Source organism: Carettochelys insculpta, chromosome 2, assembly GCF_033958435.1.
Source record: "Carettochelys insculpta isolate YL-2023 chromosome 2, ASM3395843v1, whole genome shotgun sequence".
Taxonomy (NCBI): Eukaryota; Metazoa; Chordata; order Testudines; family Carettochelyidae; genus Carettochelys; species Carettochelys insculpta.
The window spans coordinates 270,248,583-270,262,018 of NC_134138.1; the positions used below are offsets into that span (position 1 = coordinate 270,248,583).

Here is a 13,436-nt window from a genome sequence, read left to right on the forward strand (position 1 = left end):
AAAATAACCGAATGGGTTTTTACATTTTCAAAGCTAAAATGATTAGTTAGTATAACACCCTATAAACGATTTTTAGACCATAAACTGATACATTCCATGTGTTAATTCATAAGATGAAATAGGAAAATGTATCCGTGTTTATTTCAAGGTTTCCTTTCTTCAAGTAATAAAGTCCATGGTTCAGTTACAATGAATACATCGACTTGACTGAAGCTTCTAGGCTCAAAAAGTTGTAAGTCACTGGCAGCAACAGAATGCCATGCCTCCTGAACTTCCCTCCAGTTGAGATGACGTTCAGAGCCAGGTTCATTCACAACTACTTTCCTGAATTACAGATTGCTAAATATAGTTCGAGGAAAACATTCTCCTACCTCAGGGCATGGGAAAATCCACCTACTTAACCTACAACCTTGGATGTCAATTTCCATATCTATTCTAGATAAGCCACTTGTTTCCAGGATGATCTTGATGTGTGGACATGGCTGCTTCAGGAAAGGAAATTTTCTGGTAGCATGAAAAAACAAACACTCTTATTCTTTGTCCTAAAGTCCACAGATTGGTTACAATGAGATTTTCTTAGCCGTGTATAGTCAGGTGTGAAGCAGGATCATCTTTTAAATGTGGACATCCCAAGAGTTTATATATAAACATTTCTTCTAATGTCTACTGGGCATTAAGGCATGGTGAAGATTTCTATTAAAAGAAGAAAATGGCCAATACGCAGAATGGGGCAAAGCAAGCCTTCCAGCATTCCTCAATTACAGGAGATTTGACTACCTTGCTCTGAAACTGCCAGCGCTCCTAAGGATTGAACTATTAGGCTTAACCAAAGGAAGAATACTATTTGAATGCCATGACAGTTCTGAAGACTGCCTGTCTTAATTAGAAGTACAATATTAGATCTCAGTGATAGCTCTCAACTTTAAATAAACTGATCTAATTGAATATATAAGTCTTGGGGAGACTTATCCTCATTTGTAGAAGTATATCAACTTTAGTCTGGGTAGTGCTGCAAGCAGCAGAATGAGATTGTCCTCTATGACTGTGTAAGATTGGAACATGGTTGATGCTCTTTAGATGCATTTAATATTGGAAGTTGCATACAAAACTTCTTGTCTAACCCTCAGAGAATACTGCACAATACATTGGCTCAATCTAATTCTTGACCTTCCCCCCTTCACCCCTCCACTCTCTGATTTGCTCACCTTGATTATCTTTTTCTGATTTGTCCTCCTTGCTTACTGTTTTTGGTTCTCCATGTCTTAAATATTGAGTCTGTTCTGGTCTGGCTATGGTCTGAAGAAGTGGGTCTGTCCCACAAAAGCTCACCTAATAAACTATTTTGCTGGTCTTTAAAGTGCTACTTGACTGCTTTTTGTTTTGATAGTGTATAGACTAGCACGGCTTACTCTCTGTTACTGTATACTTGACCTGTTTGTGTGGACACTCTCATATCTCACAGCAAAGCCATGGTAGAGGAACTCAAGGCTACGCTGACTGGTTGAAAATGGTAGTTAAAAATATGGGTTTTGCCTTAGCCAGTACAATAAGCTGTATCTGTTTTGGGACCCTGGAGAGCACTAATTACTTTATCCAAATACTCATTTTAAATTTGTTCAGAACAAGAAGGAGGATTGGTCTTGCAATAGCTGATCTCCTCAGAGACAGCGATCCCAAAAGCCAATGCTCGGTTAATCAATTCTCAGAGCCACGGCATACTTCAGCCAGAACTACAAAAAAAGAATCCTAAAACCCCTCTTGCTCATTTTTGGTACAGTAAACCCTCAAGTTACACAGGGGTTCTGTTTCTGCAACCCCCATGTAACTGAAATTTTTGTGCAAGTCAAGTTCCCAGCAATTTTCATGCAACATGATTCTCGGCTCCCCTGGGGTCGCAGGATCTGGGAAATTGACCAGCCCAGCAGGACTGGTCAGTTTCCTGAGGACCAGAGTGGCAGGGAGCCAGGAACCAGAGGACAACCTTGTTCCCATCTCCCTGCCATTTGGCACTTGCAGGATCTGGGAAAACTGACCAGCTTGTCAGTTTCCGGGGTCCCACAAAGGGCGGGGAGCTGGGAAACAGGCAGAAGCCTGACTTCTGTCTCCCCTCCATTTGCAGAGAGGGGAAGCTTAGCAGGGCAGCAGCCTTGGTCAGTTTCCTAGCTCCAGATGGTGGAGGGGAGCCAGGAACCAGGGGCAGACTGGCTCCCAGCTCCCCTCCACTCACTGGAGCCAGGAAACTAACCAGGGCTGTTGCCCTACTTAGTTTTCTGGCTCTGCAAACGGAGGGTAGCCAGGCTGCCACTAGGTTCCCAGCTCCCCACCACTCTGGGGACTGGGAAACTGCTTCTCTGAGGAGCATCAGCCTGACTCGTGGCTGCTGCCTCTGAGCAGCCACTTGCTGTCACGGGGAAAAAACGCTCTTACCAAGGATGGCGGCCTGACTCACGGCTGCTGCCCTTCACAGGAGCAGCTGTCACCCCTGACAGGAGCAGGAAACCGCTCCTGTTGGGTGGCAAGAAGCAGGCTGCTGTGCCTAAGAGGAGTAGTCTCCCTGCTCCTGTCAGGGACAGCAGCCTGACTTGCGACTGGCACCCCTGACAGAAGTGGTTTCCTGCTCCTCTCAGGGGCTGTAGTTGTGTTAACCCTGACACATGTGCAACTTGATTGGAAAAATTTAGAAAAGGTTGTGATGGTTTTGATATTACTGAATTTTTAATGGTCTAGGAATTATTATGGGAAAGGTCTATTGCTTATGTTCTGCAGGACATCACACTAGGTAAGCTCAACAGCCCCTTCTGGCCTTGACGTCTATGAAGCTATGGTTTGATCTTTTCTGCACACTGTAAGGGAAAGCAGGGGAACTCCACACTGATGATTAATTCTTATGGTGCACTTCAAGAAAGTATCCAGGAGAATCAAACATCAAAGACTGCCCACCCTGTTACACTCTGTGAAGGAGAACAGGGGAAACAGCACTGAGTATTCATTTATTTCCCCTTTGAGAGTTTGCCATCTGAAATCTTCTTCAGATGGGGGAGTGAAACTGTGGCAAGTGATTGCAGTGAATGTTATTTTCAGGTGGCTAGCAATCTCCCAGTCTTATAAAAGATTTAGGTTGTTTTTCCTCTTTCTGGGTCTCTCAAGAAAGGTACTGGCTTGAGGTTCAAGGATGGGCTCACCAGAAGCTCTCCACTCTACTGCACGGGATCTGCGTGGGCTAGATTGGTCTCAGGCTGTGAAATGAGAAGTTCTGGCGAAGGAGGCTATTATACAAATGGAAGCCGGGGAAGGCGCTCTCTCCAGCCTTGGCAGCACTTGTGTTCTGACAAATATCCTGCGTCTCTGACTCCTGGGGAACTGGAGATGGGAGGAAGCAGCTGAGTTCTTTAATCAGGGCAGGGCTGCTAGGTACAAGCTACAGGCAGTGAGGAATAATTTTTACTCCCAGGGAATTCTGTACCACTGCACAACGAAGAATTTTGCAGAAATTTGTCCTGTTTGCAAAGAATTTCCTTTTCATTTCACAGAAACAGGCTGCCTAGATGTTGGGTGTCTCTAGAAGCCTCTGGACCTGGCAGAGCCCAGCTCACAAACAAAAGACAATAACATGGGGAGGGGATGGGAACTGAAGGGTTCCCAGGAGCTGCAGTTCCCATTATGCAGTGAAGGAAGGAGTCTGGGGTATGCAGGAAACTGTGCAACCCTGCATGCTGCGTCCACCTAGAGCACCAACTCCACAGCTCCCATTGGCTGGGAACTGCAGCCAATGGGAGTTGTGGGGGCAGTGCTTGCAGGTAGTGGCATGCAGACCCGCCCCATGTAGGAGAAGCTGCTGCCAGAGAAATGTACCTTCAGGAACCATGTTGTTTGGAGTAAGTGCCAACCCCCACCCCAATAACCTACCCCAGCCTAGATCCTACACTGCACATCCAAACTCCGTCCCGGAGCCTGCTCCCTGCACATACTCCTGCAGCCGAACTTTCTCCCAGAGCCTTCCAACTCCTGCATTCAAACTCCCTCCCAAAATCTGCACCCCACAGCCCCTCCTGCACAAGCCTGGTGAAAGTGAGATGGGGTGGGTAGAGCAAATGATGGAGATGGGGGGATGAAGTGAATGGGGATGGAACCAAGGAGAAGGGGCAAGACAAGAGAGTCTTTGGCTTTGCACAATTCAACAAGTTTGCAACCCTAACTCTAGGAAGTATGGGGTGTGAGTGTCTGGGTTGGGGAAGTCCAGTGGCTTGGGTCTGGGGGGCAGACAGTGAGAGTATCTGGGCTAGGGACACCCCATGACCGAGCTCTGAAGAAGAGGGAGTGTGAGTGCCTAGCTCCCTAATCAGGCTTTAAGGGGGAGAAAAACAGGAATTGGGTTATCATAAGGGGTTTCTTAACTCTACGTCTGGAGGAGGGATTTTTATTTTATTGCATCTGTATTCTTACAGATATACTTCTGACAGATAATTTGAAATACATTAGCAGAATAACAAACTGATGTGAAAATATATTATTTTGACAAATAAAACTTTCAGAATTTTAAAATACTGTGAGCAGATTTAAAAAAATTGGTGCAGAATTTCCCCAAGGAGTAAACCTTTCATCTGGTATGCTGGCCTTCTGGGTTCACCTTCATTCATGAAGGCTGAGTGAGAGTGCTTGTCTTAGAGCCTGTTCTTCTCCTATTCTGCCCATCTCCTTTCTGCCACAAGGTAGCCTAGATAATGTTGCTCTACCTGGATTTCATTTGCCCAGCATTCCTGGCCTCCCCTTCTCTACCTGGGAGATGGGATCAAGACAAATGGGATATTGCTTTGCAACTAAAACAGCATTCTAGCCACACACTCAACTAACTCCCCACTGACACTGTTGATAAGGGGGGAGCAAACAAAAGACCATTCCTTCTGCTTCTACAGCTGGGAGGACTGGTTGAGTCACTTTGCCATTGGTGAGGAAGACAATACTAGAAGGATGTCTTTGGCTACCCTACTGTCAGGTCTGGTTCTGCACCAAGCTGCGAAGAGGATGAGGTATCCATTGTAACAAATCTGTGGGCTACAGAACAAAAATCTGTTCTGAGTTAAAGGGTATTGTAGCTATCTGGGCAACAAACAGAAAAAAAATTGCATTATAGTTTCAGTAGTTTCACCTCTACCAGAAATTAACAATTTTACAGAATAGACTGATCAGCGCTCAATGTATAAGATGCACATTCCAAAGAGACTGTTCTGAGTATAAGTTTTAACAATAGCCTCATATGTTTTAGCGAGTATCTTATTTTAATATTTTAAAATGGAATAGTAATAACTGCTATAAAATTGTGTCAGTCTTCAGTTCTGTAAAGGGTAACCCAGTTAGTGAATCAGAGCTGAACAACATCAGACTATAATTCTTGGTAAAAATGAAAAAACAACATATTTGCTGTTTGTTCTGAAAAAATATTTTTCAGACTAAACCAAAAATAATATTTAGAAACAGAACTATTAGAATGTTAGAAGATCACTCTTACTTTGCTTAGTTTTGAAGAAATGTATTTTACAAAAATTTGTTCTCACTCTGCATTGCCTAATAACAAGCTGTTAAAGCTGAAACAGATTAAAAGCTAATTCCTGAACCAATTAAAATTGAACCTAGTATGTCAATTTCAAGAATGTACTTTAACAGTTTAGGAATTGCTTACACTAAACTGCTATAAGAATGACAATGTGCCTTCCCCAATGCCTACTTCATTCACTCAGTTTTTCCTTGCTTTAACATTCATCATCATCATCATCATCAATGACTGTGGGCTCAGCGCCCATTGGTGTCATCATCCATGTAACACCAACACAAAAGAAAAAAGGTGAAATACATACATCATTTTATACTCCAGCTCCTTAATAGGGACTAACTTCGTAATTGTTTAATGCCCTTCCTATGTTTTTCAGGGAAAAAGTCATGCCACAAAAACTGGTGCTTAAAGAAACATGACTTGAGAGTTACAAATTCAAAGTATCTTCTGAAAAACTGCATTATCCCATACAACGTGACACTGAGTGTTCCATTATTTATGATTCCAAATCATTTATGAAGTTATCAACTTTGAATTCTCTAGCAGTGATGTTTCAAATTTAAAATAAAGGCAGCACATACCTTTACCACTGCAACTAAGCTTACACTTACAACATATACACATACAGCATTCACTTATTTTCAATAACTTTAAAGGTTTAGTTAAATGGTTTAAGGAGTTAACACTCTTTTCTACCAAGTATTAAAAAGCTTTGTTGAAACTGGTCATTTTACAAATTAAAATGTTTGCCTTAATCTTTAGTTTACTAACAGATATGAACAATTTAATCCTTCCCAAGAATTATTCACTGAAAGTTGTGGTATAATTTTAAAATGTAATCCTTGTGATATTTGTTTCTGACTGAATTAGGATGAACATTAATTTTTGAATTTTACAAATTGGAGTTAACTGTTAACATTATATTATAGTAACAGATTAACACGAGGATGATTCCTAGTATTTACGTGGCATATGTGGTGAGTCCCTCAAGGCATAATGTACATCTGTCAAATTACTCTGTATCATATTATGCCTTATGAATATTTCTATTCTGGATAATTAAATAATTATTCTATCCCATAAAAAACAAATTACAAGATATTTTCTAGAGATTTGAGGATATCACGTATGTATTGGCCATCAAGCCAAAGAACTTGGATCATTTTACTAGTTTGGTTCCCAGCAAAACACCACTGGCTAAAAGTTGAACATTTAGCATTTATCACTTCTCTGGATCTCTCTCTCTCTGGAATTTATGCATTTTTTTTCTTTCACTCTGTATTTCACCCATAATCTTCTCTTTCTGTGTCCTTCCCCTGTTATTTTGTAAGGGACACAGCTTTGCTGATTTCCCATTACTCCCATTATTACTAGAATTTTGAGCATATTGTCTGCAGCAGACTTGAAAAATGAGACTCTCCATCCATGGAAGACTAGATTTTGCTCACTTCACAGTAAATCAATAATGCAGCTATAGATATGCAAAAAGGTCTGCCTCCTCTCTGGTGCATACTACACACTGCAGTACACCTAACCTACTGGACAATGGACCAAATTTAACCTCAGACTATTGTGCATTATTACAATTCAATTCTCCAACAATACACCTGGTCTCCCTGCCATCCTGATCTGGTCTTCCTATCTTTCTTTCACTGGATAGCTCCTGTGCCACTGCTCCAACCTTTCAGAGTCCAACAGGCAATTTGAAAAAATAGAAAAATAATGGGAAACTGGCATGAACTGCGTCAAGATTATGAACTGGTGTAAGCAGTACTCTTGCCCGATAGCGAGAAAGGCTCACTATTCTTCTGAGACTCCCATGCCTAAAGGAATAGATTATAAATGGCTCTGGATAAACAGTATAGTACATCTCTGCAATGGAGAGTGCTGCAAATAGAGCATGGCTTGGGGAAAAGAAAGGATTCCTCTGATCTCCTTGCCAAACTAAGTGTTGGTCATGCAAGGCAAGTTGCCTCCATGTTATCAGTTAAAATATAACTAAGTTATAATTATATGCTATAATTACGTGGCTATGCTGTACAATTTCCAGTTCTAGAACTTGTGCAAAATAACCCTCTGACTTTCATAGCCACTGCTTTTAATTCAAAGATTAAAAATTTTAAGGGTTTCATTTTTAAATTACCTACTGTTCAATCACTATTTAAAATCTAAATATAATCAACCAAAACATCCCGCAACCTGGGAAAATAATCACTCAGAACTGACATCTCTGAGATTGTTTCATGGGAGCACAGTATCTATAACTGAGGTGTGACAAAGAAAGTGAATCTCAACCTTGTCCTGTCCCATGCTCGGAATGCCTCAACACACTCACAAAGCTACTTCATATGAAGCTCAAAGTAGTGCTAATTGACTCCAGAAGGAACACAACCTAACCCTTTTTACAAACAAAAAATTGGTCCTGTAGCACTTTCATTTTTGTCTTTCTGTTAAATTTTTGTCACGCCAAGTTTACATGTCTCAGAATTTCCACATCTGAAGAAGTGGGTCTGTCCCACAAAACCTAATAAATTATTTTGTTAGTCTTTAAAGTTCTACAGCAATGCTTTTTTGTTTTGTGTAGATACAGACTAACACGGCTAACCCTCTTTAGTTGGAGATAAACAATGGAGGTAAAACAGGTGCACAGGAAGAAGGAAAACTGAGGGTCTTCTTCCTCTGACAACACAAGTCTAGATTTTTGGGTTCTTTGAGTTTTTAGACAGGCCTGGTCCACACTTAAAAATTAGATCCATCTAGATATGCATCTTAGGACTGTAAAAATTTTTGCATTCTGCGTGTCAGTTAGGTTGATCTAACCTGTGATACAGACATAGCCAAGTTGACAAAAGAGTTCTTCTGTTGATCTAGTTGCTGCCCCTCGGAGAGATGGACTAAATACATCACTTGAAAAACCTCTTCCATGGATGCAGAAATCATCTACATTGCATTGCTACAGAAATGCAGCTGTAGTGCCATAGCAATACTCATATTGTTCGAACACTACAGTTATTTTCTTCGGACCTGCAGTACTAGTATCCATGTCTTAAATTATAACTACTGTTCAAAAGAAAAATTACAATATTTTAAATTAGTGTCTCAAGAGGTGCTACTTGCTGCTTCTTCAGAATGTTCATGTTATTTGAGTTAAAGTTGAGCCTTTCACATGGGAAACACAACACGTAATTTGTGACTGCCAATTTGTTTACAAGGATCTAAAGACCAAAAAAGAAAAAAAGGGTACAAGTCACTGACCTTCTGAAGTCCCCCATTTTCCTCCACCAATGGAGGAAGAGTACTAGTGCTATTGGTAGATGGTGGTTCGACATTGTAGTCACGAAAACAGCAGAATAAGGTGCTAAAGATACTTCGACTCCTTTGCTTCTTCAAGCTGATATTACACTGGGACACTATAAAATGGGGGAAAAAGAAATTATGCTTTAAATTTTCCAGATACAAAATGGTTATTGTTCTTTTCAAATAAAATATAATTTCCAAAAGTGCTTTAAGGTATCTTAAATTCAGAAAATAATTAATTTCTGATGTTCATCAACTTTACCTTTACACCATATCCTTCACTGTCAAATTGACACACATGGGTCTGTATAAACACTTCAGGTTTGGCTCTCCACACTATTCAAGCTCCTATGATACTATACTGTCATATAATTTGATAGATGCTCTAGAAATGCTTAAAAATAAATACCGTGAACTACAGCCTGTAATTTGGTGCCAAAATATGACTCTGAAATGGGACTATGTTCTAAAACAGAATGTCATCATCAAAAGTCAACTGCTCCCTGGGCACATTTTCGGCAAAACATTTCACTGTTTGAGACACACACTCATTCCACCTAGAGATTTTTTTTTAAATTCCCCTGCTGCTTATGCTTTAACAGCTATCCTACAGAACTTAAAAGCATTATAAACAATTCTCATAACACAGAGAATTAAATGAAATATTAGAAGGTAAGAAAGGCTGCAAGTCTTAGTGTGGAACAGATTATCCTGGCACTGTGTGCTACAACAGGGCAAATGAAACAAACGCAAAGAGGGCAGAGAAACATTTTTAAAAGATAAAATATGACACTGTGACAGTGATGGGCAACCCAGGCTAGTGAGTGGGCCACATGAATGGCCCTACATCTCATAAGGTGGAAGATTGTTGTAACCAAGACAGTTTCCTAGGATAGAATAGTTTGATAACTGCACTTATGCACCTTCCTAGAATTTGCATGATGTGCTGATTGACCCATAGTAGTGCTTTGATTGATGCAGAGGGAATCTTATCTATTTTCTGTGCAATCAGCATGCACCTGACTTTATGTGCCCTTCTTTTTACTAATCCTGGTAGGAAAATACCCACGTGAATGGAAACCAGAGGAATCTGGTAAACCTTCTGATGGACCCCTGCCCATAATTTATGGAAAATAAGTTATGAATACAAATATGCAGAACTCAAATACGCTGGACATAATGTGGCTTATAACCTATTGTTTTCAATGGTATAATCTGCTGGATCTGTAAATCCTATTTTTGTGGATATATAATTTTTGTAGTTGAAGTTTTAGGTATTGTCCACCCTACTGTGGCTACCCTATTGTGAGAGTATGGCTTGTGAAGGGATAGCAGTAGCTGGCCAACAAAGAGCCTTTAATGGGTGTCAATCCACAGCTGAGGAAACTGACTGTAAACATTCAATGCTGCAGACAGGCAACAGCTGATTGCCTAAAAAGGAGTTGGACAGGTGACTTGCTCATGTGATAGTTTCCACCTTGGAGAACACTTTTACACAAACAGAACAATGAAGTTCTCTCCATGGTGGAAAGGTATAAAGACGGCCTGGGATTCCTCCATCCTTTGTCTTCAGCCTGCCTTTGAAACTGCTTGACACACCATAATAAAGACAGAACTATACTGGAAATCCAGGTCAAGATAAGATCATTTCTGACCTGAAGATTTCACCAAAATATAAAAGAGTAACAGAGAGGAAGCCGTGCTAGTCTATACACTATCAAAACAAAAAGCAGTAAAGTAGCACTTTAAAGACTAGCAAAATAGCTTATTTGGTGAGCTTTCGTGGGACAGACCTACTTCTTCAGACCACAGCCAGACCAGAACAGACTCAATATTTAAGGCACAGAGAACCAAAAACAGTAAGCAAGGAGGACAAATCAGAAAAGGATAACCAAGGTGAGCAAATCAGAGAGTGGAGGGGTGGGGGGGAAGGTCAAGAATTAGACTGAGCCAAGTATGCAGACGAGCCCCTATAGTGACTCAGAAAGTTCCCATCACGATTTAAACCATGTGTTAATGTGCCGAATTTGAATATAAAGTCAGCTCGGCTGCTTCCCTTTCCAGAATGGTGTGACAACTCTTCCTCAGTAACACACGTACCTTCAGGTCATTGACAGAATGCCCCATTCCATTAAAATGTTGACTAACTGGTTTGTGGATCTGGAGTGTTTTGACGTCTGTTTTGTGCCCATTGACCCTTTGTCTAAGGGCATTAGAAGTCTGTCCAATATACAAAGCATCTGGGCATTGTTGGCACATGATGGCATATATGATGTTAGCAGAGGAGCATGAGAAAGTACCCATGATTCTGTGAGTAACCTGGTTAGGTCCAGTGATGGTATTTCCAGAGAAGATATGCGGACAAAGCTGGCAGCAGGCTTTGTTGCAGGGAAAGGTTCCAGGACTGGTGTTCCTGGGGTATAGACTGTGGCTAACTGTTTAGGGGCAGAACTCACACATAACCATATTTTTAGAAGAAAGACTTAACTATGCATTTTTTCTTTTGCTTGATTTGATAACTCACTTTCATTTGCTTGTCCTTATCTATAACCATCTAAGTTCTACTATTTTGCTTATAATCTTTTGTTTACAATCAAACCCAGCGTAAACTGTTATTACTGGTGGTAGGGGTGGGAGGGGGTACCACCGTGCATACCCTTTCATTGATAAAGGCAGCTCACCTCAGGAGCCCTCTGTGTGCAAATCTCTTACACAGAGACAAATTGATTTGGGGTTTTGAATCCTTCTGGGGACTGATTCTTGGGTGTTGTGCCCTAGAACTGCAACCAACCAGAGCTGTGGTTAAATAGTGTCTGCATTGCTTTGGGGGGTGGGGGAGACAGGATGACACACTCCACTGTGCCTTGGCTGGGGGAGACCAGAGGGTCTGGCTCAGTAGAGACAGGATGATGGGGAGCCCCAGAGAACAAGAAGGTGGGTGTCAGTGTCATGATCAGCACCCAAGGGAACATCCTAAGGGGGTCTACTGTGACCATACCCTGTCACACCTGCATGTGGGCAATAGTAAACAAAAAACATCTTGCGAGTCACTCACAGAAGCTTGATGGGCTGTATGCGGCCCACCACTGGACTATAAGCTATCATTCCTTAGGTACCCAAAGGACCTCAGGTAGTCCCATATGGTTTCAGCCCCCAGTTTTTGCAATTATCTTCTACTATTACGCATTTTCCAGGAAAAAAGTAAGACAATGATTATCCAAATATCCACTAAAATCTGCAGTACTAGGTTATCAGATACATGTTAGAAAAGCAACAACATTTAAAATTTCTTCAGGACTAATCCCAATGACAATCCTTATTTAGAAATAAAATATTTTATTACAACTTGAGATACCATTCCATATAATCTACATCACCTCTCCTGGAAGAATAACTAACAATGGTGTATTACTTCAAATCATACAACCCTCACACAAATCTTAATATCTATTTCACTGTATAATTTTTAGTGACACTGAATATCTAACTTGGTAATATAGTGTATATCTAAATATATTTTGCACATTTTTAAGTAAAACCAAGACGTTAATACAACTAATACAAGTTGAGCTTCACTATTCCAGTACCATCAGGACCTGATTGGAAGTGCCAAAGAGAATCTGAGGTTTCACAGGAGGTTAATATTTTCTAGCAGCTTTACTTCCATACAGTCAGAGTATGCATTTGTTTTATACCTATCCTCTTTTGATTTTTAATACAGATTTAAATTAAAGACACAGAAAGAATCACTTCAATCAGAAGCTGCTGAGTTAAAGATTTAATTGGCTCCTAACATTTTGCTGTAACAGATGGAGGGGAAAAAAGTCATTAAGCTATTTCATTCTATTTCCTCTGTCCTTTCACAGGTGCAGGACTACTGAAGACAACATATACACAACTACTACCCAAATCTTGAATAGCAATCAACATCTCAGATTTCAGTTTTTAGTGTCTTTTTTCTAAACGTATTAGCTCAGCCTTGCAAAATTATAATCAACTGTGAAGCATGATATTAAACAAGCAATAAACTATCTAGTTTATTTCATTATCACCAGGATCAAGTGTGGGAAACAATTTTTGTGGCATAGCTCGTGGTCTGTTTTCCTGACAATTTTACAAGGCTGCAATAAGTGAGGACCTCAGTATAACAATAACATTTCACTTCATTCATTTTTCTTCTTTAAAAATATCGTCCAGTGTACCACATATCATTTTCCTAACCACACATCAGAAGTTCTATATCTTATCAACGTGACATATCTATCCAGAAAATAAAAATCCTTCCAAAAGATAAAATAAAATTAATCAGTGATAAAAAGGAACAACGTAACTTTATCTAAAACACCAGGCACAAACAATAGAGATAAGGCATCACAAAACACCTACTGTAGAACTAAATATCCTTTCTAAGAAATGTATTGCTGTATGAAAAATAAAACAAACTTTTTAAGTTGTACTCGCTGTATAACTTATGCTTTCATCCTTTGTATAATTTACAAATTTCTAGTACAGGTCTAAGAGTAATTTCTTTTCCCAATATTTCACATTTGGCAAGCATGTTTTCCCTTTAAAAAAAGCCAGCAGCTGAACA

The 13,436-nt window shown here is 40.3% G+C and overlaps 1 protein-coding gene across 2 annotated transcripts in view; it reads right to left on the reverse strand.

Moving 5' to 3' along the window:
• Window positions 1-13,436, reverse strand: part of CTDSPL (CTD small phosphatase like) — a 133,855-nt gene that overhangs the window by 43,108 nt on the left and 77,311 nt on the right. For both annotated transcript variants that reach the window (XM_074985168.1, XM_074985167.1), the window contains exon 2: window positions 8,804-8,958. In XM_074985168.1, the coding sequence (XP_074841269.1) occupies window positions 8,804-8,958 (155 nt within the window). The remainder of the gene's footprint in view (window positions 1-8,803; window positions 8,959-13,436) is intronic.